At 37.6% G+C, this 21,122-nt stretch overlaps 1 protein-coding gene across 1 annotated transcript in view; it reads right to left on the bottom strand.

The window, feature by feature from the left end:
- Positions 1-825: 825 nt before the first annotated feature.
- Positions 826-21,122, bottom strand: part of cmpk (cytidylate kinase) — a 63,166-nt gene continuing 42,869 nt past the window's right edge. Inside the window, exons 2-6 of the mRNA XM_039734821.1 lie at positions 19,650-19,796; positions 17,530-17,682; positions 6,272-6,348; positions 6,094-6,190; positions 826-2,910 (exon numbers count right to left, since the gene is read on the bottom strand). Coding sequence (XP_039590755.1) covers positions 2,869-2,910; positions 6,094-6,190; positions 6,272-6,348; positions 17,530-17,682; positions 19,650-19,796 — 516 coding nt within the window. The 3' untranslated portion in view covers positions 826-2,868. The remainder of the gene's footprint in view (positions 2,911-6,093; positions 6,191-6,271; positions 6,349-17,529; positions 17,683-19,649; positions 19,797-21,122) is intronic.

The following is a 21,122-nucleotide window of genomic DNA, read 5'->3' as shown; positions in this document are numbered from 1 at the left end:
CTTTTAGTATTAGCTTTGAACCTTACTTGCAACGTGTCCCAGGTTGAATTGGTACGTGTGTATATCTATGACCAACATCCTCCAAACCTCACCTTGTTTATCCAACCACCTTTACAAAAGCTTAAGAATAAAAAACAATTTTAAGATATGTGAACCATTTTCTCCCTTTATGGATTTCTAGCTAAAAATATACACACATTTATACATAGACACACAAACATACATATACATTGTCACGCACGTGCGAGTAGGAGGCCGTTGTATGGACAAGGCGAAGGTAATTCCACACCAGGCCAGGGGGTGGCGAGGTGCACTAAACCTTCTTCTGTTATCTCTGCAGGCCAGCTGTGGGAAAGCCTATCTGAATCAGTGTTGATGGGGTCACTTCCGGTTCCGGCGCACAGACTGATGTCAGAAGAATGTCACTTTTGGTTTGATCCCTCAAAGCCGCCATCCTTGCAAACCTTCAGCAGTTCAATTCTGGAGTCCAACAGAGAAACATCTCTTGTTCAAAAATGAACCCTGCATCCAGGGATAATAGACAGGTGGCTGCCCCAAACCTTTTCAGGTGTGTTGAATCTGATCATTTTACAATATACATATATGCACACATAAAACACATATACACTCACTCACTCACACACACACACACACACACACATATATACATATATGTATATATATATATATATATATATATATATACATATATATATATATACACACACACACTTCAAAAAAAAAAAAAAACGTCTTCATTATATATATAAAAAAAGAACACAGTTCCAAAATAGAATTTAATACCTTAAAATAACAAGACAAAGAGAGGTTTCAAGAATGGTATATTTTGTGAGATATTTCCTTTTCAGCACATCATGATTTGTTTTGTCCTATGTAGATTAAAAGAACGCCTGATTTAAACATGTAATGGTCCTTTCACTGTGAGTTTAACAACGATAATATTTGAACAATTCAAGAAATTAAACCACAGTTTACACAAAAGGGGAGGGAAATGAAGGCTAAAAGAGCAGAAAATGAGCTGGAGGTTAAAAATAAAACTAAAGGATTTGGACAAAGAAATCTACAAGAGTGCTGTGCTAGTTGACAAGTGAATAAAACTGAAGGATTTATTAGCCTGATAAGTTCCTGTAAAGTTTAAAACCTGAACCAACCTTTAGCTTGGGCTACCTTAATATTTATGAAAGTTAACATTTCAGAGCAAAAAAAAAAAAACTTGTTGGCAAAAAAGAAAAAAAAAAATTGACATAAAACATTTAAAATATGCATTAAAAAAAATAACAGCTCTCTTAATATAATTAATTCCTAGGACACTTTTGTACACATCACAATTACCATAAAGAGACAATTTTTCATTCATCCTTTCTGTTGTTGAAAATGGGGCTAATGGGAAGGAATTAAGTAATGTTCAAGTCAAAATCTGAGATGTACAGCCTATATTATATACATACACACACACACACACCTAACACTTCAGTGTATATATATATATATATATATATATAAGCATACGGTATGTGTATATAATTGCATGTTTGTACTGTATGTGTGTATACTATACGAATATATAATATACACACACATATATATACAAAAATCTGAAATCCATACTGTAAGAGCAACCAATGAAGTAAAAAATAAGATGGTGCACATCATCTATTTTACCTCAGCGTTATTAAATAGAAATTAAGGCAACTGATGATTTCAGATTTTGAGACTGCAAAAATAAACCACAGAGTCAGACCTAAAAAGATCTCATTATTGCATTTCTGTCCGTCATTTGTCCTATATACTTTACCATTTGCCAAGGCTGCATATCCGCTATTCCTCTTTTGCTCGCTGCATCACTTGAATTGCAGACACCAGGAGTCTTTAAATCATAAACTCTCAAAATGTAAAATGACCAAAAAGGTGCCAAACACATGTTGGCATATATAAAAGAGTAAGCAATCCGGACTTCACCCTGCCATATGGAAACTTTTAGAGAGACTGAGATGCATAAAAGCCCACTGAAAGCTGACTAATCTGAAAAAAGTCCAAAAGATAAAAATACAGAGAAAAACAAACAAAATTGGTATCAATCTTCCCAAATCATTGCATTAAAATGGTAATCTGTCATAAGAGCAGGTAAACTTGATTATATTTTCATAGAGAACATATCAGGTAGAGTAAGAAAATCCCAGCTAATCTACATAACTGGCACATAAAGGGAGTTGCATGATGAAAGAAAAGCTTTTTAGCTCTTCGTCTGAATTGCTGCATATAATGGACGCTACGGCAAGGCAGTAGCCAAATTAAAGACATGATAAGGTAAAGTTTCAGTACATCACACTGAAAGCAGAATGTTGCAGTCCTCAAGAAATTGTACAGATAAACCTATGACTGAATTTTTTTATCCTGAGACTGAATGTTATGTAGTTTGGTCCTTCTGGGTCAGGCCAACAGCATTATTTAGTGTTGTCTCACCGACTGCATAAAACCTTTCAACAACTCACTGACTGACTATCTCGAGGAGGGTCCAGCCCTTTTGACAGCTCTAACACACGTATGCACCAGGAAATAATCTACCTGTGAATTTTGGAGGGGATCTCTAACACTCTGCACCCGCGAAATGTTACAGGATCACAAAATTTTCATTTTTTTCAGCCAACTTCATCCTCTACCCAAAAGTAAACATTATTTTCTTCTTCTTAATTGAATTATGCATTTTCTTTTGTTATGTTTTTTTTTTTAAAACCAAAATGTTTTCAAGTAAAAATAAAAAAAAAATTAAAAGAATGCGTAGGAATCTCTGAAAAAATATTCAAGAATGGCTAACTATGTCTGAAGGCAACAGTTCATATCCAGGCTTTATCCTTCCTTGTCAAAAATTTTCTGTACTTCTGCAAAGACCTGGAAGATACAAAAGTAAATTATTTACATTTATACATACAAATTGTTCATTTCATTACAGTAACTGTTCTGCAAACTACTTATTTATGAAATCAGATAGAACTTTGGTCATTCCCTGGGGAAAATTTGGCTTTCTACAGAATAAATAAATATATTTAAATATATATATATATATATATATATATATATATATATATATATATATAAATATATATATATATATAAAATATATATATATATATATATAAATATATATATATATATATATAAATATATATATATATATATATAAATATATATATATATATATATATATATATATATATATATATATATATATATATATATATATATATATATATATATATATATATATATATATATATATATATATATATATATATATATATATATATAAATATATATATATATATATAAAACCTGCGACGAGATGAGACTTTTTTGAAAGACTTTTTCAAATCCCGCAAGATGAGACTTTTCACATGAGATTGTTTCAAGTCACGCCCTCCTCTCAACCATATTCAACCACGCACACGGTCCTCTCACCTCTCATTGGTGTGAATGCTTTTGACAGACACATTTGCTGCTCTCTCAGCTCTTATAAATTTTTACATTTTCCTCACTTTAAGTTCCCAAATAAAGAAGACGTATAATATCCAAATCGTACTGCTGAAGTTCATCCCGAAGAGATATCAACAAAAGAAATGAGTACACGAACAATCCTAGCACCGAGAAACGAAGTCAAATGATTTAATGCGAAAATTATCGATCGGTTACAATGCAAATTGGTTAAATGAATATCAATAGTCTATGCTGAAACGGTGCTGGTGATCGTGCGGAAGATGAAAACATCAACTTATATTATTCCGAACAATAACTACAACCATTAACACTGTTCGGTCTTCCAACGCCCAAATTACTGTTGAAAGAAGGATGTATCCAAGAAAGGTAATGCAGTACCATCTTCCTCAGATAACATTAGACAACAAAGGAGATCTTGATATGCCATTCGTATTAAAACGTTAATCGTTTCCCATTAGAATAGATTTTGCAAAGACAATTAACAAATCACAGAGACAAATATTCGAAAAAGTCGGTTTATTTATTAGAGGGAAAGAAACAAAATTCTCTCATGGGCGGTTATACATTGCGTTCACAATGTCCAAACACAGAATTAAAATTCAATGCGATATTGACGAAAATTTAATTAAAAAAATTGTTTTTACTGAAGTTTTATAGTAAAAGTGTCAGTTTAAAAAATATATGAATGTTAATTTCAAGGCCAAACAGAACAAAATCGTATAAAACAACGAAAAACTCGATCGCAATAAGAAACAATTTACTTTCAAATTATTACATTTTACTATTTTGCAATATGGTCAATTAGTCGCTGTAATGTAAAACAGTTAGTTCCATTATGCATATGTAACAATCTGTTTAAATTGTACATCTGCATCCCCATACGCGAACAGCAGAGCCGCAAAGTGGCTTGCATGTAGTGCTGGTCCGGGGGTATATATATTAATTATATACGCACACACACACACATAAATACATGTGTATGTGTGTGTATATATATATATATATATATATATATATATATATATATATATATTTTAACATATCAGAACACCATTTGTAACACACTACGCCATAATGGATTGAAATCTTGCAGCGCCCACAAGGTCCCCCTGCTAAAGAAGGGACATGTACAGGCCTGTCATAAGTTTGCCAGTGAACATCCGGGCTCTTTGGTCTCACCCAAAGTAGTAGAGAGGTTGGAATGGAAGAGATTGATTCTGTGGACAAGTGTACTTTATATGCATAACGAGTTGAGATCAGGAGTATCTGTAATTGATTTATTGAGAATAAACTCATGGATGACTCACAATTTTCTCCAATTAAATAGCAATAAAACTGAGGTGCTCCTCATTGGTTCTAAAACCACACTCGCTGAGGTTAACCGTTCTTTCATTTTAATTAACAACATTAACAGAAACATCTCTTCCCAGTATCCTCTCTTTTTCTTCCCATATAAGTGATGTTTCTTGGACTGCCTTCTTCCATCTCTGAAATATTTCTAGACTTCGCCCTTTTCTTGCACAACACAATACTGAAGTATCGGTTAATTCCTTAGTTACTTCACATATAGATTACTGTAATGCTTTTCTATTTGGCACCCCACAAAAATGTATTCTTTGCTTACAACTTATTTCAAAATCTGCTACTAGAATAATAACCACATATTACACCTGTTCTCTCTCAACTTCACTGCCTCCCTGTTTAAAACCAAACAATACGAAATACCACTCTTAACCTTTAAAGCTCTCCGCAGCCTCACTCCTCCCTACCTCACTGATCTCCTACAGACTGACACTCCTCTCGCTCACTCTGATCCTCATCTGCAGCTCTACTTTCTGTACCACACATCAAACTCTAACCTACGGGAGCTCGAGCATTCTCTCATGGTGCTCCTCAACTCGGGAATTCTCTTCCCTCACATATCTGTCAACAAGACTCAATAACACATTTTAAAACTGCCCTCAAAACTTTTCAAACTGGCATACCAATTATGAATTTAACCCTGTCACTGCCTGTTATCTTTGATGTTTGTTACTACCTCTGTACCCATATTGCAATTTGATTTTATCATCCTTTTTGTTTTTATAATTTATTGCTATTTTTTAATTTCATTGTAAGGTGACATTAAGTGTTAAGAAAGGCACTTTTTAAATAAAATGTATTATTATTATTATTGATTGATTGTAATATGTGGCACACAGCCAATTTGAGGGAGCCAGAATTCTGTCTGGGCTGTAGGGGGATCAAATCCTTATTTCACTCAATGACCTGGAAATCGATTAATTACTTTTACGTAATGTGTTTTTTCTGGATTTTTGGTTGATATTTTGTCTCTTTCCTCCAAAATTAAACTACCTTAAAAGTTAAAAGACTGTTCGTTTCTTTGTAAGTATGCAAACTTAAAAATTCAGCAGTGGATCAAATACTTAATTTTCCCCCAACAGTATTTTGTATATCAAGACTTAAAGCACCAGATCGTTGGTCGCTGGAGTTTGGAAATGATCTGTAAACACCATTCAAAAAGTATTTAAATTCTGAAACGTTAAAAAAAAAAAAAATCTTCACAAAATTAAAACTTACTTCATCTACTGACTTGGAGGCATCAACGGTGTGAACCTTGCCCTGCTTTTGATATTGCTCAATTATTGGCCTAGTGGACTCAAGATAGGTTCTAATCCTGTAACAAAAACAAAACAAATTTTATAAACACTTGAAAGAAAGAGTTTCCAAGATTTGTAGTATTTATTTATCACATTACCTTTTTTCAAGGCTCTCCTTGTTGTCATCACTACGGCCACTGCTCTTTCCTCTTTCCAAGCATCGATTAATGCAAACCTTCAGAGTAGAAGAAACAAAAAATCTGTAAATCTTTGCATCATGAATTACTGCTGTGTTGGGAACAGTACACACACAAATCATATACAGTAGAGTCTCGCTTATCCGACATAAACGGGCCAGCAGAACGTTGGATAAGCGAAAATGTTGGATAATGGCAGGTGTTAAGAAAAAGCCTACTAAACGTCAAACTATGTTAAAATTTTACTCATTACGAACCTAATAATCATATTTTACAACAAAACAACAGAATAAATTAACTGAAAAAACAAACTTAGTTACAGAATTGTCTGAAGTTAAATACAGTATGTACTGTACTTAAAAAGTTTTAAAGACATTTAAAAAGATTTAAAGACATTTTTGATCACAGTCTGCTTTCCTGACGAGTGCCGTTTCTTCGCTGTCAAGTCTCGCCATCTCTGCAGCATCATTATGTCGATTCCTGTAGCTTCTTCTTGTTGCTCAATGTAATTAATTGCAGTTTGCATGTAATTAAGAGCCTTAACTCCGTCACTCATATAATCAACATCCGTATGAGCATATACTGTTTACTACAGCATTGTGACTGCGTGTGTGTGTGTGTGTGCTGTGACGTGCGAGTCCCCGTCTTGCACCCGAAAAACTCAAAGCTGAGTCTCAGTTCTTTTAACAACACCAGCTTTATTAAGCTTGAAACGGCAACAGCGCAGTTATTTATTGTAGCGGGATCTGCCACTCTCCTATACACAGACACAGCAGTCAGGCAGGGTCGGGGGGAAAGTAATAGTGTGCCCTACGCATTAATAATGTTCCTTGTATCACCCATCGACGGCAGGCGCTTATAGCATGTCCGTGATCTTTTCGTATTCGCTTTAATGGCGAACTGCTACAGCGCTGGGAGACTGCGATTGCTTTTGGACGCTCTTCCGCATGTATTCCCGTTGGGTGGAATCCCACAAGAGTTTAGAAACTCACTCACACCAGCCATGATTCTTTTCAAAGGTAAAGTGCAGGTTAATTTGCTTTATGAAGTTTTGGTGTTAATCATTTTTATATGAATAGTTTGGGGTTGTGGAATGAATCATCTGAGTTTCCATTATTTCTTATGGGGAAATTCGCATGTATATACTGTATGAGTGCTCTGGACTGCGAGCACATTTCCAGAACAAATTATGCTCGCAAACCGAGGTTCCACTATAATTAGCTGCGGTAGAGTTGGGAGTAACAAAAAATAGTCTACGCTCACGCTCGCAACTTGCAGTTCTTGTTGCCGATTAATGCGTTTTGTTTTTTTTCTGTGGTGGGACGTCGGATAATACGGAATGTTGGATAAGCAAAGGTAGGATAAGCGAGACTCTACTGTAGTTATATGTAATAAATAAGGGTGGGTCAAAAACCTTTGCACCAGACATCATTAAAACAAAACACGTTTTATTTTTGAAAATAATGAACATTGATGATCTATCTATCTAATGCACTTGCTATCCCATTCAAAAAGCTTTTATACACCACTCAAATTAATTTTTTTTTTATGCTTCTGCAGATGATTTGACATCTCAGACAATGGCAAAGTGCCTCCCATAGGGGTCGCACTTCAAGGCTCAGAACTGGTGGCATTCACACAGGGATGGATGGATCAGGAGAATGGGGAGTGTGGACTTTATTCAAATCAGAGTTTCACAGAGCAGCCATTGCAACCCACGCAGTAGCAGAAACTGGATGGGTGATAGCCTTCCCTCAAGGCTCTCTCCTGACAGACTGCTGCAAATTAAAAGCTATTCAGCATACTGCTGGTCAGTTTTGCAGGTATTTTCAGGCATCTAATGGACTAGATCCTGAACATGAGAAAATAGTGCATATACAGTGATCCCTCGCTATATCACGCTTCGACTTTCACGACTTCACTCTATCGCGATTTTTTTCTCATACACGCTTACGTCACTACGCATGCGCTTTCTGAGAATTTTTATCTAAGCCCTACGATGGCTCCTAAACGGCTGCTTTTTCTAAGCCTTCTGACAATAAAACTAAGCGCCGGAGGAAGATGCTTACTATCCAGAAGAAGGTGAAACTCTTGTATATGATTAAAGATGGCAATACCCTACAAAAGCCTCCTCACTCATGTGAAAAGACAGCGCCAGCAACTGCCTATCAAGATGTTCTTCAGCCACGCACCCAGACACCCACTGCCTACTCCTAGTACTTCTTTAGCGGAAGAAGACAACAACGCACCTGCTGAAGATACTGCACCACCTCTGAAGACTCTCCTACTGAGGTCATGCCTTCATAGGTTAGTGGTTGTGTGCAATTAAATGTACAGTACAATAATCTACTATAGAAAAGAGTTCGGGATTGTCCTTCCGTCCCATGAGTGCAAAGCGTAGTGGTATTCCGCTTATTACAGACTTACTACTTGCGGCTTGAGGTACGAAGCGACGCGATGTGAACAGAGTTCTGGTGCTCTCATCATTCCCTTGCTTTTGTGCGCGATGCGCTGGAAAAATAGAAAAAATTATGTCTCTGGAAATAATTAATGTTGATGGAGTACAAATGCCTCACCGCGTAGTAAATATCAGGGAGATGGTGCTTGCTTATTCTCATCTATAGCTTATTTAGTGCATGAAACTCCGTCTTTAGCGGTACAGATTCGGGCTGACATTGTACGACTTTGGACAGGCACTTGATGGGATAAAAAAAAAAAAGATGTTATGAATGGACACTTTGATGTTCTCATTCTCTACACTTACATGCCTGATGTACACATGGAGCGCACAATAATTGAAGATAAAAGTCGGTTGCCTTAAAAGGCGAGTGCGCCTAGTATTATGATATTTGTAACGTCTAATATATCTTATTTTCTCTTATTTTGTCTAATATATTGAGTAATACGAGTGTAATGGTGACTAAAGGGTGTTTCATGTCTAGCGGGCTCTAATAATGTTAAAAAACGTATTTAGAAGGTCGTAAACAGGTTTTCTATACTCTAACTGCGAAAATATTTGATTTATAAATAAAGAATCCTACTTTGCGAAAATTCATTTATCACGGTAGAGTCTGGAACGGATTAACCGCGATAAACGAGGGTTCACAGTAATCTTGCAGACATTGGCATTGACCTTCTATTTTTTGTGTTGGAAAAAAAAAATCACCATGCTGCCTTGTTTACTTGAACTCTGGGCAATGGTGATGCAGTGTAAAATTTCACTCCCATATATGAAACACTTCCTAAGTTTCTCACAGTCCAAACTTACGAACGCAAGGTTTTCCTTTGGATACTGTATCTGATGATGCTTCATATTTAGGAGTGACCCCCACCCAAAGTGTACATTGGTTGTGTTTATTTGTTCATGAAGGATTCAGCTGACCTGTGGCTACTGCCTTTTGTGTGCGCTATTTCAAGCATTGTCGCATTTTGAGTTGACATTGCAATTCAATCAACAATGGCATCAAACTCTACCGTTGTTGATGTCAAAAGTTTGGACTGGCCATGCGTCACCTATTAGACCAGGGGTTCTCAACGTCGGTCCTGGGGAACCCCTGTTGCTGCAGGTTTTTGTTCCAACCAGCTTCTGTTTTTAATTGAACTCCTACGCTAATTAACTCTTTGAGGGCTGAATATTTTTTCCAAAAAACTAAGTGTTTTGAAAAGCACACAATGCACTAGTTTCACACATAAATCAACATAAAACGTCTGTTGCTATGTGCTGTGGCTGCTGTTGGCACCTGTTTGGCATCCCCTTCAGCAGTGTCTGCACAGGGGCAGCTTAATGGCCAGCAGGAATGCAGGGCGCGCCAGCTACCTCTCTGTCCTCGCAGTCGCAGTGTGAACCTCTCATCATCACAAGTAGTGGTCCTCCTAGGTGAACGCTGCTGTAAGCGTATCATCTACATGTTCACCACAACGATCAGCTGGTGTCCAATAGGCTGATGCTGGTACCTCACTTTCATTTTCGATATATATATATATCCAGATCACTTGTATCTAACTCAGACTCTGAAAAGTCAGAGTGCGATTCAGCGATAATACGTAAAACGTCCATGGAGTATTTTGCTTTGCACATATGCTTTAGTATCTCCAGATATTTGCTCTTCACTTCTCATGCACGCGCAGGGAATCAAGGTCAAATCAGCAAAGCCTTCCTTCAAGCCAAGACAGTCAAACTAAAAAGGGCGAGTTTTGTCGCAATTTACAGTTGATTACCATCCTCTACCCCTGAATTGTGATAAAAGTCAACATCAGCCCTAAAAGAGTTAAGTGAACTGATATTTCCCAAGTTCCGTGTTTAAGGAACAATATATTAATTAGAAAACTAAGTTTGCTAAAAAATATATATATATATATATATATTAAAATGTACCAAGCAGTTATATAGAAATAATGTATTTTTTTCTTTTTAACAGTATTTTCATCTTGATTTTCATTCTACTTTTCTAGGTGTTCTAATTGTTTAATTAATCCATTATTTACTAATTAGGGGGCCTGACTCTAAAGTAGCTGCAGCGTTCGATTATTCAATGTTGTTTGCCTGGGTGTCTGCTCTGCTCGTTTTAAGTTGTCATTATTAAGATACAGTGAAGGGGGAAAAACTGCACAGAGAAAGGGCAAAGTAAAATGAAATCAACAAAAGAGAGTTAAGCATTTAAATCTAGAGCAAAAGCAGAAATATTTATAAATGTCTTATAAATGTAAAAAATCATGCTGCTATGCTTTTCTGAATGTTGAATAAAAGAAAAAAAAACAGCTAATTAAATGAGATCAGTGCTATCAGGTGTTGTGACTGATTAGAAATCTGGTTGGAACAAAAACCTGCAGCCACAGGGGGTCCCCAGGACTGACGTTGAGAAACCCTGTATTAGACACATCCTGTAATGATGGAATCCTACAGCCCATATCTGGATTGTGGGTAATGAAATGGACTGGTTTAGGGATAGAATAGAATATCTTTTATTGTCATTGCATTGAGAACAAAAAACAAAATTTAAAACAGCTCTCCGAGAGATGCTTTCATCACTCGCACACACATCCTCACACATACACCGATTGGATTTGTAAAATAATGTAAAATGTTGACTAGACAGGAATTAATCTGTGACAGAACATTATTCTCTAGTGTAACAAATTTATTAATGTCAACAAGAAACAAATAACACGTCCAAGGAAGTTATTCTGAATCTTTATAACTCACTGGTGAGGCCTCATCTGGAGTCCTGGGTGCTGTTTTGGTCTTCAGGCTACAAAAAGGACAAAGCAGCACTGGAAAAAGTCCAGAGAAGAGCAACTAGGCTGATTCGGGGGCTACAGGGGATGAGTGATAAGGAAAGATTAAAAGAGCTGAACATATACAGAAGATGAAGAGGAGACCTGATTGAAGAGTTTAGGATGATGAAGGGAATTAGTGCACTGGATCGAGATGGTGACTATAAAATGAGTTCATCAAGAACAAGGGGGACACCGTTGGAAACTTGTTAAGGGTATATTTCACATAAAAACATTAGTAAGTTTTTACTTTACGCAGAGAACCACAGACACATGGAATAAGAGACGCCAAGTAGTGTGGTAGATGGTAGGAATTTAGGGACCTTTAAAACCTGACTAAAATAACATTTTTGAAGAATTAAGTGGATAGGACTGACAAGCTTTGTTGGGCTGAATGGCCTGTTCTCATTTAGATTACTCTAATTATAAAGTACAAAATCTTGAAAGTTGTAATTTAAATGTTTTAGTACACCAAAGCCAATCTTTGGCCCCTTTTTAGGTGTTAGGTTCGCACACAGAGACACACACGCATATAGATACAGATATTGATAAATACTAGTAATAATTAATGTTTGCACTCTGCAAGGCAATTTGTTTTTGTACAGGAATAGATAACAGTTATCATGATGTTACAAACAGGAACAGAGAAATTTATTTTAAAATACTAGGGGGCTCCGCCCACACCCGGGTTTGGTTAACCGGATATACAATTTAAAGAGATTGTTATTTTCATGGGAATTGTTACATATGCATTATTTTCACTTTTACTTTAAAACTAGTAAAAAAAAAAAATATTTGGAATTAACTTTTCTTCAAGAGCGCATTGAATTCTGATTCTGTGTTTGGATTTGCATCGTAACAACGCAACATATAACCGCCTATGAGTGAATATCATTTCTTTCTCTCTAATAAATAAAATAACTTTTTCGAAGGTTTGTCCATGCTCTTTCTTCTTCGCTTAGTCGTTGCCGTGTGATCTAGAACGTATAAAATTATTCTCTTGACAAAATTTATAAGGTATGAGAGCGCAGGAAGTGTGGCTGCCAAAAGCATTTACATGACTGAGGTTAGATGACAGTAGTCTTGTTTGAAAATAGTTGCGAGTAGGGCGTGACTTGAAAGAATCTCGTGTTAAAAGTCTCCGTCTCACGGGACTTCATACCATGCCAACATTTCTGGAATCTTTTAATCCTCGCTGGCAACACAAATTAGACGATCTACAAGTCTCTGACTTAAAGTTTAAATCCGAACAATATATTCAATCTCTTTTCGCTGTTCCGTTATTTCACCGAGTAATAATTTCCGTTTGTTTGCGCTAATGCAATTTTACTATCATTTTTTCTGAGACTTTCAAATTTTCGTACTTCCATTATCTCTAACCTGCTCTGCATGTGTACAAAGGCAACATTCTCACAGGATGTACAAGTGTCTCTCTGAGAAAATCACGTCTCGTCTCCTTCCAAGATTTTTTTTTTTTTATAATAGAGAGACTAATAAGGTACTCATGAACTGGAAAGATAAATTTAAACTCCCAGCTAAACAATTGTGAAGGAGCAAGTCAAATGTGAACTGATAAAGAACAATGCAAGAGTTATAAAAACAATGACTGACTATTGAATGCTAAACGTCCTTGTATTTTTAGGCAATATTTTCACCAGTAAATGAACTCTTTGGTGAGGTTGCATTTCTCTGTGTCTCAGAGCTCTAGAGCTGTTTGGAAATATTCAAACATTACTTGTCAGTCAGTCAGAGACATACAGTCATGGCCGAAATTATCGGCACACCCTAGAATTTTCCCAGAAAATGCACCATTTCTCCCAGAAAATTGCTGCAATTACAAATGTTTTGGTATACACGTTTATTTCCTTTATGTACAGTGGAACAACACAAAAAAACAGAGAAAAAAAAAGCCAAATCTGGTATCATTTCACACAAAACTCAAAAACCGGGCTGGACAAAATTATTGGCACCCTCAACTTAATATTTGGTTGCATGCCCTTTCTATACCCATCACCAAGCTTGTTTACACCTCTCAACTGCAATTTCCGACCACTCTTCTTTTGCAAACTGCTCAAGGTCTCTCAGATTTGAAGGATGCCTTCTTCCAACAGCAATTTTGAGATCTCACCATAAGTGTTTAATTGGATTTCGATCCGGACTCATTGCTGGCCACTTCAGAACTCTCCAGCGCTTTGTCTTCAACCATTTCTGGGTGCTTTTAGAGGTATGTTTGGGGTCATTGTACTGCTGGAACACCCATTGACCTCTGACGCAGACCCAGCTTTCTGACACTGGGCCTTACATTGCACCCTAATATCTTTTGGTAGTCTTCAGATTTCATGATGCCTTGCACACAGTCAAGCCATCCAGTGCCAGAGGCAGCAAAACATCTTAGAACCTCCACCATGTTTGACTGGAGGTACTGTGTTCTTTTCTTCGTAGGCCTCATTCCGTTTTCTGTAAACAGTAGAATGATGAGCTTTACCAAAAAGCTCTACCTTGGTCTCATCTGTCCACAAGACGTTCCCAGAAGGATTTTGGCTTCCTCAAGTACATTTTGGCAAACTCCAGTCTGGCTTTTTTATGTTTCTGTGTCAGCAGTGGGGTCCTCCTGGCTCTCCTGCCATAGCGTTTCATTTCGTTCAGATGTCGACGGATAGTTCGAGCTGACACTGTTGCACCCTGAGTCTGCAGAACAGCTTGAATATGTTTTGAAGTTGATTGGGGCTGTTTATCCACCATTCGGACTATCCTTTGTTGCAGTCTTTTATCAATTTTTCTCTTCCGTCCACGTCCAGGGAGATTAGCTACAGTGCCATGTGTTGTGAACTTCTTGATTATGTTGCGCACAGTGGACAAAGGAACATGAAGATCTCTGGTGATGGACTTGTAGCCTTGAGATTGTTGATATTTTCCACAATTTTTGTTCTCAAGTCCTCAGACAATTCTCTGCTCTTCTTTCTGTTCTCCATGCTTAGTGTGGCACACTCAGACACACAACACAAAGGCTGTCAACTTTTCTTCATTTTAACTGGCTTCAGGTGTGATTGCTATATTGCCAGCAGAGGTGAGTTGAAACGAGCATCATATGCTTGAAGTAAAACGATTTACCCACAATTTTGAAAAGGTGCCAATAATTTTGTCCGGCCCATTTTTGGAGTTCTTTGTGACATGAAGTTAGATTTGGCTTTTTTTCTCTGTTTTTTTGTGTTGTTCCAATGCACATAAAGGAAATAAACATGTGTATACCAAGACATTTGTAACTGCAACAATTTTCTGGGAGAAATGGTGCATTTTCTGGGAATATTCCAGGAGTGCCGATAATTTCGGCCATGACTGTAGGGCTTTATTCTTTTGCACAGTTTTGTGTATGATGCAAAAAGAAGGTAACAAAAAAACAAGGCACAGGCTGGATCCACACCACAATGCCACTGATTTACAGTTTACAGATATAATACCATCTGGGTTATGTTGCAGCCACCGCAGATCAGCACTAGTTTACTACTTCGACCAACTCTAATTTCATCTATTTTAAACCACATGTAATAACAAGATACCAAATCTGTAATTGGCTGTTCAGACATCTGCGCTTTTTCCTCCTCTATTATCAGTCAAGCGGTCAGCAACAGAACAGCGAATCACAGATTCCTGACCCTTAATGATTTTCCCAACACTTTAATGATATTCATTAAGAAGCCATTTGCCTGAAAAGCAGTACAGATCAAAATAGCAAACTAAAACAGTAAAAATAAAAAAAAAACAAATCCCTGATGAGGACTGCATAAGCAATTTAAAACAGATTTAAATGTAGGAAAAGATCATGTAAAAGGTGTCTAGTATACATTAAATAATAAAAACACTTCAATATGTAAGCACATCTCTCTATTATAAAAAAAACATCTTGGGAGGGAGACAAGACATGATCTTCTCGGAAGACACTTTGACATTCTGTGGGACAAGGCAGTGAGACAAAAGGACTGCTGCTGTACAGGCTTTTAAATGATCGACGAGCAGCGCGACAAGCAGAACACAAAGCTCGCCAACAGCAGCATCAAGCCAGCAGCTGATCTGACCGCATCTCTTTAGCATGCGTTCAGCCCCTCCCCCCTTCACAACACGAGCAGCGTTATAGATCCCATGAGAAAGACATTTAACCAGGCCCGAGGACGGAAGTAGTTGACAAAGTAGAACGTCGTAAAAAATTAAAAAATGTTGGCGCGGTACACATACACAGCAAGTTAGAGATAATGGAATTACCAAAATTTGAAAGTCACAAAAAAAGGATAGGAAAGATCGCATTAGCACAAACAAATGGAAACGAGACGAGCCCTAATGTTCTTTTTGCTTAACAGTGGTTTGCGTCTTGGAAATCTGCCATGCAGGCCGTTTTTGCCCAGTCTCTTTCTTATGGTGGAGTCGTGAACACTGACCTTAATTGAGGCAAGTGAGGCCTGCAGTTCTTTAGACGTTGTCCTGGGGTCTTTTGTGACCTCTCGGATGAGTCGTCTCTGCGCACTTGGGGTAATTTTGGTCGGCCGGCCACTCCTGGGAAGGTTCACCACTGTTCCATGTTTTTGCCATTTGTGGATAATGGCTCTCACTGTGGTTCGCTGGAGTCCCAAAGCTTTAGAAATGGCTTTATAACCTTTACCAGACTGATAGATCTCAATGACTTCTGTTCTCATTTGTTCCTGAATTTCTTTGGATCTTGGCATGATGTCTAGCTTTTGAGGTGCTTTTGGTCTACTTCTCTGTGTCAGGCAGCTCCTATTGAAGTGATTTCTTGATTGAAACAGGTGTGGCAGTAATCAGGAAATTGAACTCAGGTGTGATACACCACAGTTAGGTGATTTTTGAACAAGGGGGCAATTACTTTTTCACACAGTGCCATGTAGGTTTGGGTTTTTTTTTGCTCCCTAAATAATAAAAACCATCATTTAAAAACTGCATTTTGTGTTTACTTGTGTTATATTTGACTAATGGTTAAATGTGTTTGATGATCAGAAACATTGTGTGTGACAAACATGCAAAAGAATAAGAAATCAGGAAGGGGGCAAACAGTTTTTCACACCACTGTACATATATACGTGTGTGTGTATTATATATATATATATATATATATATATATATATGATCTACCTACATTAAAATGCTATATATATATATATATATATATATATATATATATAATTTTTAATGTAGGTAGATCATTTCGACCTGGTCATTTTAAAAGTAGCTCGCATAACGAAAAAGTGTGGGCATCCCTGCAATAAACCATATAGAAATAATTGCAGCAACATAAAATCAAGGTTTTGAAATGGCCCTCTCAGTCTCCAGACTTGAACCCAACTGAAAATCTGTTGTTTCAACCGAAGAGGGCAAGCCACAAGAGAAAGCCTAAATGAGTTGGAAATGTTTTGCATGGAAGAGTGGTCCAAGATCCCTTCACAAGTATTCTCCAACCTCGCTAAACACTACAGAAAGAGGCTGAGTGCTCCTCTTCTCACGAGGGAAGGTTGTACCAAATACTTAAATTTGGAGGTGCCAATATTTTTGGAATCTGTGTTTTTATGAAAATATATGTTACAAAAGGAAAACTTTGTTTAGATTTCAAAATCCTGTCTGACAATGAAAACATAAGGCATATTCATTTGTGTAAGACGGAAAATATCACTCACTGCTTCTTTTCATATATTAATTTAAGCTCATTTTCAGGAAGGGTGCCAATGTTTCTGGAGTTGAGTGTACAACTTTTAGAGAAGACTCACGGAGACACGTGATGTACGCAGACTGAGACACTGCTACATGTTGAACCTGGATCTCTTTGTCTTTTTGTGTGGTATCAAAAATACCACTGTATAACCCAACCAAGCCCATTATCTGATTACCTATACAAATGAATTTAAGACAAATGACAATACACAACGTCAAAAGATCATTTATACCTCATTGCTGCAGTCAAAGAACAGGACAAACTTCACTTCGGCCTTGCCGTCCATGTTTGTTTTCCAGCCTTCCAAGTTGTCCTCATTTCTAGGAAATCCATCAATGAGGAACTTGTTCTTCTCACTGTTCTCCTTCATTGTTTCATCCATAGCCTGCAGGAGACAGCCAGATTAGAGGTTTCATCTTACAGATGCTCTGTTCTATTGCAAAAATAAAAATAGAAAGCCTTCCTGAAAAAGACACAACTACTTAAAATTACAACCTTAGGTTAACTGTTCCTATGCACAGAAGGCATGAAGTCTGTGTGATATTTAGTACTGAAATAAGATGAAAAATGATTAACAGGTAGAGAGGGAAGCAGCTGAGGGAAATGAAAGGCCTTCGCCTGTACAACAACATTGCAATGCATTTTACATGTGAATTAAATTTATTTTATATTGCACCTAAAAATAGTAGATAGATTAGATATTTTCTAAAATAGCATTTCAAATGATGCTGTGAGAAACACAATAAAACAATTCCAAACATAAATAACATTTAAAGAGACACTAGTGGAAAATGAACAAAGAAGGTGTCACAGTACAGAATTGAGACTCGGGTATAATCTCATTATAGACAACATTTCTTGTAAATATTCTGTCTAAGTTTGACAACAGTTTGCCTTGTTCATGAATCTCTACAACCTTGACAACAACATTTGGAAAACTTCTAACTCTTCATAATGCAACAAATAACTGACAGTGGCTGAATGCTGGTTCTGGCAAGTAAATGCCAACTTTTTCTAAGGTTTGCTCTTCTGAGTCTTTCTCTTTTAGCGTTTTTCTGACAGTCATTTTCTTTTTCTTCAATCAATCTATTTGCTCGTATTTTTCTTTGTCTTTCAGCCTTTCTTTTGTTGCGGTTTACTTGTTGAGCTGACTGTTCTTCCAGGAGATGTTGCTTATATAGGATTTGATTATCTGTGTCTTTTGTCCAACTTGACGTGTCCTATTTTTGGGTGGCATGTTGTTAGTAGATACGTCCATAATATTTTCTCCTACAGTAATACTGGCTTGTATGTGACTGTAATATGCGTCACTGTATTGTGTGTCTTTAATTTTCTCTCGCAGTAATACTGGTTTGTATTTCTGTAAAATGCCTGTCATTTTCTCTGACAATAACACTGGCTTTAATGTCCGTAATATGACTTTAATTTTCTGTCACAACAGTGGGCCATCAGCAGTGTCCCCGGCAACTGATGTAATGTGTGGCGTGCTGCTTATAATCGTGCCTGTGGCGTCTCTCCAGCAAGTACTGTGCAGTTCCCCAGCAAGTATTTTAATCTGTGGGGGCGTGCAGCTGATTATTTTATGTGTGGCGTCTACCCAGCAACGGATTTTATGTGCGCGGCAGCGACTACCCAATCGGCACTCTGCCCAGCAACGGTGTCCTTTATATCTTATCATGTGCGGCCGTGGCAAGGCCATTCACTGTGTGCCCAGCTTCCAGTGTGTGTGCGTCAACAGTGCATGCGCACTTCACCAGAAGACACACACACACCCCGACACCTTGACGCACACAGGGGTTTTATTAAAGAGGATATAAACTGAGCAAAGAAGATATGCCATTCAATCCAGTCCCACATGTCCTTAAATTGGAGAGATGTTCAGTGTGTTGATGAAAAGCCCCCGTCAGATTTGAATGACCACAATGTGGGCAAGCGTGGTCTTACTGGAAGGCCTCATCTCACATTTCACACAGGAACGGGTTTAGGAACAACCAGATGATGTCCTGTCCGGAAACACCAGCTGGAAAAGAGCACTGTAGCAAATAGCAACCCACACCAAGAAGTTGCCCGGCATGGGCCCCGTACGTCACAGGTGTATACACGATGGACTTAGCATTCACAAGGTCTCCACTGGACGCATTAACATAACCATCGTCCATTCATTTATTATTAATAATTAATTTTATGGTATTAATTATAATATCAGAAAAAAAAAAAAAGATATAACTTTACTTTGGGAGGGACAGAATGAAAAAGGGCTAAAAGCAAACATAGAATAGAAACAAGAAGCTCTGCAACAAGCAAGACTGCTATAGTTTAACGACTCCACTCAACACCCCCGTTTCCTCTCACCCTCTCCAGTAGGCTGATAGTAATCTTAACTGGTACAATTTTCCCATCTCGAATGAAGGACTCAATCATCTCTCCATACTGCGAGCCAGGCCTCCCGCGTTCTGCTCTCAGCAGGTCACCAGCAGACAAATGGGTGTAGCCATATTTCTAGATCAGAGAAATAAAAATGGAAAATAATTAACTTCATTGTTTCACTCCAGACATTTTGTCAATACACCATTGAATAATTTTAACTTTAGTCAAAAGACAACGTTATCCAACACCCCTTATGGCCATATGAACATGTAATAGGCTACATGGGCACTGCAGTGCCGACATACTTTCAGTGAAATCTCAGTCACTTCCATTGTCCGATCTGCAGATGTCAATTTTGTTTAGTGGTGAGAACGTCAGAGAAAAAAAAAGTTTTCAAGTTTAGCGTACAGATAGCTCTACAGCTGAACATTGTTGTGCACCTTTACATTCAGTTTCCAGCAAGAACTACAAGGTACTAAATTTTCATACATTTCCCTCCGATGCAGGAACCTCATATTCAAATGGATCGTTGTTATCCAGGGAGAGAGCTTTACGGTTAGTCCCCATACCTGAGTTGGTAGCCAGCACTTTTTTTAAAAAAAAAAAAAAGGATTTTCATCAGCCAGGGTCTGAGACAGGGTGGCGACTATTAAAGAAGTGAGTGGTTCCTGTGTTGTTTGAGGGTAACAATTTCTCCGTTCCACTATCAAGACCAGAGTTTTGGGAGAGGAGAAAGCAACCAATGAAGGATGACACACCAGGTAAGGAGGAGGACAATAAAATCCTCGAGGACCACGAGTACGCTTTGGCTGTGGATCCAGCAGACACTGAGCTAGCGCTTGATGAAAACATGTCTCTCAGGCAGGAGATCCTCCAGCTAAGGAAACAAATTGAGACCCTTACAATGAAGCAGCCGTTTGGCATTCACCGTTTTGCTGGCTCACACAGACATTTACTTTTTTACAAGGTAAGATGTCCAGCATACTTATATTATTATGTATTAAGCGGACATACATATTCACCTGTCCATGAATTAAGTTGAATCACTAATTACTGAAACTGTGTTTTTATTTATTTATTTTTTTTTAAAGAAGCCTAATGTAATCACATATTTGTCCCATATAGGTTCATAGTAGACAAGTTTTTAATACGTCCAGATCTTATCTCCGTAATTGTGGATGCAGCTTGAAACATATACAGTAGTTTGAAATCCTTCTTTTTTTAGTTCCTGACATTTGGCATAATCCTTATATATAATTTGATACTATCCATATGTATGGTGTTCGCGTCAATACCTCGACACAATACAAGTTAGAACCATGCAATGGGACTCTGCCTCTGTAGTTAGAACATAACGTGGCAAGCATGGACGCAGTATTGCATGATTGGCTAAGAATGTTCGAATGCTTCAGTGACGCCGCTGGACGGCCGAGTATAGTAAGTCGGTGTTGGTTCGAG

Source organism: Polypterus senegalus, chromosome 14, assembly GCF_016835505.1.
Source record: "Polypterus senegalus isolate Bchr_013 chromosome 14, ASM1683550v1, whole genome shotgun sequence".
Classification (NCBI taxonomy): Eukaryota; Metazoa; Chordata; class Cladistia; order Polypteriformes; family Polypteridae; genus Polypterus; species Polypterus senegalus.
This window is presented reverse-complemented; position numbering and strand designations above follow the sequence as displayed.